Below are 2,686 nucleotides of genomic sequence, written 5' to 3'. Positions count from 1 at the left end.
CGAAGAATCCTGTGATGGGCCCCATGCCTGCGTAGGGGTGGTGCCAAACAAAGCTAACTTTTTGGAAAGTGTCACAGTTGTGGGTTCTCTGATGGGCGAGTGCAGCTGAAAAGGGCCACCTTTTGTCCTCAGGTTATGAAAATCTGGGTCTGATGCAAGCCGGGCTTTGCATACCTTCATCTACACAAGGGTTTGGGGGGAAAAGGCTAGGTAGTAGCAGCGGTGGAGTAGCAAGCAGTTGCGGGCTGCACGGAGGGCACGTGACTAGGGGCGGGGCCTCGTGTGGCGCCAGCCAGTGGCGGGGCTCGGGGGTGGGGCCTGAGCGCGCAGCTCCCGCGGCCCGGCTCGCTCTGCGGGAATGTGGGCTGGAGTGGTCCAGCTGCGGGGCCGAGGTGCAGCGAGCCACAGGGTCGATCCATAGCGCCATGGCCTGCATCCTCAAGGTAACCGCTCGGCTGTGGGCCGCATGCGAGCTCCGCCTGCTGGGTGCGCAGAGGCGTGGAGCCCGCCGCGGTCCCGCCGCATCCTCAGCCCGCCCGTCTCTTCCTGGCGTCGGCTTCCTTTTTGTTCCTTTGGCCAAGGCATCTGGGTGGGAGACTGCAATGTGCGTTGGGCACAGACTCCTTGCCTGCGCTGCTGCCGGCTGGCTCCTGCCTGGAAGGAGCTGGGCAGGGAGCGCGCGGCGGCGTGCCGAATGATGGGTATAGCAGGCGGAGCAGAGGGTGCTCGGAGCCTTGGGTCAGGGCAGCCCGCGGCCTGTGGGGGGCCGTGGGCTGAAAAGGAGTGGCTCGCCATGGGTGAGGGGCGCAGCGTTTGAGAAGAGGAAGAGAGGGTGCAGAGAGTTCTCAGCCTTTGGTCCTGGGAACACATAAACTTCTGGGTCCACAGGTAGCCCTGTAGGAATGAGTTTTCTGGGGAACTAGTTCGATGCGCCCGAGACTTCAGTTGGAAAAGTTCATTGAATGGAAATAGGTAGAACCTTGGACTTCCTTAAGCTCACATGTGAACAGACAACACGTACTCAGAGTCCAGCCCTGTTTCACTGAGTTCCTTCGAGTCCTGGTTCATTCCTAGTGCCTGCCTTAGCCACAGGCTTGAAGACTTTGGGTTGGACCTACTTGGTGAGGACTTTGCCTAGGAAGATTCGTTTCCAACTCACTGGGAAAGTTCACTCCGCAGGCTGTTTTGTTTTTTCCTTACTGCAGTTATTCATTTGCCCAGTCTGACTTCATGGATCAAAACATGAGCAGCATGAAGGCTCCCCCATCCCTGAGAGGAAAAAGGTGTTTGGTTCCCAGCCCGGCAAAGGTGCTGTGTGACCAAGGGCAACACAGATAACAGTCCTGTGTCCTTGATACAGGTGCTGTGTAGCACTTGATACAGGATTGGGCTGCTGTTGTAGTTGTTCCAAGTCATCCTTACCCCACCCCACCCCCCGCATGAAGTGAGGCAGCAGACACTTCCTCTGACTGACTTTCCTGAACTTGCTGTTTGTGTTGGAGCGCTTTTCGGGATGTGGCCAAGGGTGGCAAAGTTAGGAGGAAGTAATCCATCCATACCGCAGAATACAACTTGAACTCACAGGAACTGGAACTAGGTCATAGCATCGTCTTTATTTATTTGTGTCATTTGCTAAAAGGAAACTGAGGAGCCTGGCCTGTACTGTTGTCGGTGGTGTCTTTATTGGTTTCTCCCTTGCCATGTATCTTCCGCCTTGGTGTGTATGTGTGATCTGGTGTGGTGCTGGTGATTGGACCCAGAGCCTTACAAATGCCAAGCATGTGTCTGGGGCCATATCCCCAGATCCCTCGAGGCATCTTTAGTGCTAATCCAAAGACACACATAGATCTGATCTAATCCTGTACTGTCGTTCCTCACTCGGAGGCTCTGCCACAAGCCCCTCCTTATTTGCCTTCAAACCCTAACCATGAATGAAGATGAGCAAAGATCAAAGGTATTCGTCTGAATTCTGCCTCTGCCTCCTGTCACCTGTGTGGCCTCCTTGGACAAGTTACACTTCTCTGAATACTAATTTCTTCAACGGAAGATCAAGACAGTCACATATACTTTGTCAAGGTGCTATGGAGATGGCTGAGTAGGGAGGGGAAGGACTTAGGGGGGTACAGGTGCATAATGCCACTGCTTTCCTGATGTTTAGTAATGACGAGTTAGTTATGACATTCCGAACCCTCAGTCTTCCCATAGGATATAACCTGGTTCCTTCATCAGCCTGAAGGGCCAGTGTTCTTGTGCGAAACTCCACTTTTTAGGCAAAGAGTCTTGAGTTTCTTAAACTCAAAGTTGAGGACAGAGTGGACCTGGACCCCAACTCAAATCTTACACTGTCTTCGCACTTTGAAACTATTCTGGGGCGACTCCAGGGGTCCTTATACTGTTCAATTCCTGCTACCCATGGGCAGTGGGGTGCATTTAAACATTTTTTCTTTTACCTTTTTAGTGGTAACCTTGTGCAACATGGTGTCGTGGTCTGTAAATGCACTGGGTCATGTTCATGCCCAGATCACGTTCATGGTCATTCTGGGCTACTCTTGCCTGCTGGGTGCAGGCTGGACCTACTTGGTCCTAGATGGTCCCTGAGGATCCTGGTAGCCTGTGCCATCTTTAGAAAGCTACACTAGGTGGAGTGGGGAGCACAAGTTCTGAACAGGAAGAACTCCTTCTGTGC

The 2,686-nt window shown here is 53.3% G+C and overlaps 1 protein-coding gene across 3 annotated transcripts in view; it reads left to right on the top strand.

Annotated features, from left to right (window-relative positions):
• The first annotated feature begins 306 nt into the window (after nucleotides 1-306).
• Nucleotides 307-2,686, top strand: part of St6galnac3 (ST6 N-acetylgalactosaminide alpha-2,6-sialyltransferase 3) — a 515,349-nt gene continuing 512,969 nt past the window's right edge. Inside the window, exon 1 of one of the 3 annotated variants that reach the window (XM_039102132.2) lies at nucleotides 307-443. In XM_039102132.2, coding sequence (XP_038958060.1) covers nucleotides 426-443 — 18 coding nt within the window. In that variant the 5' untranslated portion in view covers nucleotides 307-425. The remainder of the gene's footprint in view (nucleotides 444-2,686) is intronic. The other 2 variants (XM_039102131.2, NM_019123.2) reach the window with 2 other exon arrangements.

Source organism: Rattus norvegicus, chromosome 2 (assembly GCF_036323735.1).
Source record: "Rattus norvegicus strain BN/NHsdMcwi chromosome 2, GRCr8, whole genome shotgun sequence".
Taxonomy (NCBI): domain Eukaryota; kingdom Metazoa; phylum Chordata; class Mammalia; order Rodentia; family Muridae; genus Rattus; species Rattus norvegicus.
The sequence above is the reverse complement of the archived record's forward strand: the minus strand, read 5'-3'. Positions and strand labels throughout refer to the sequence as shown.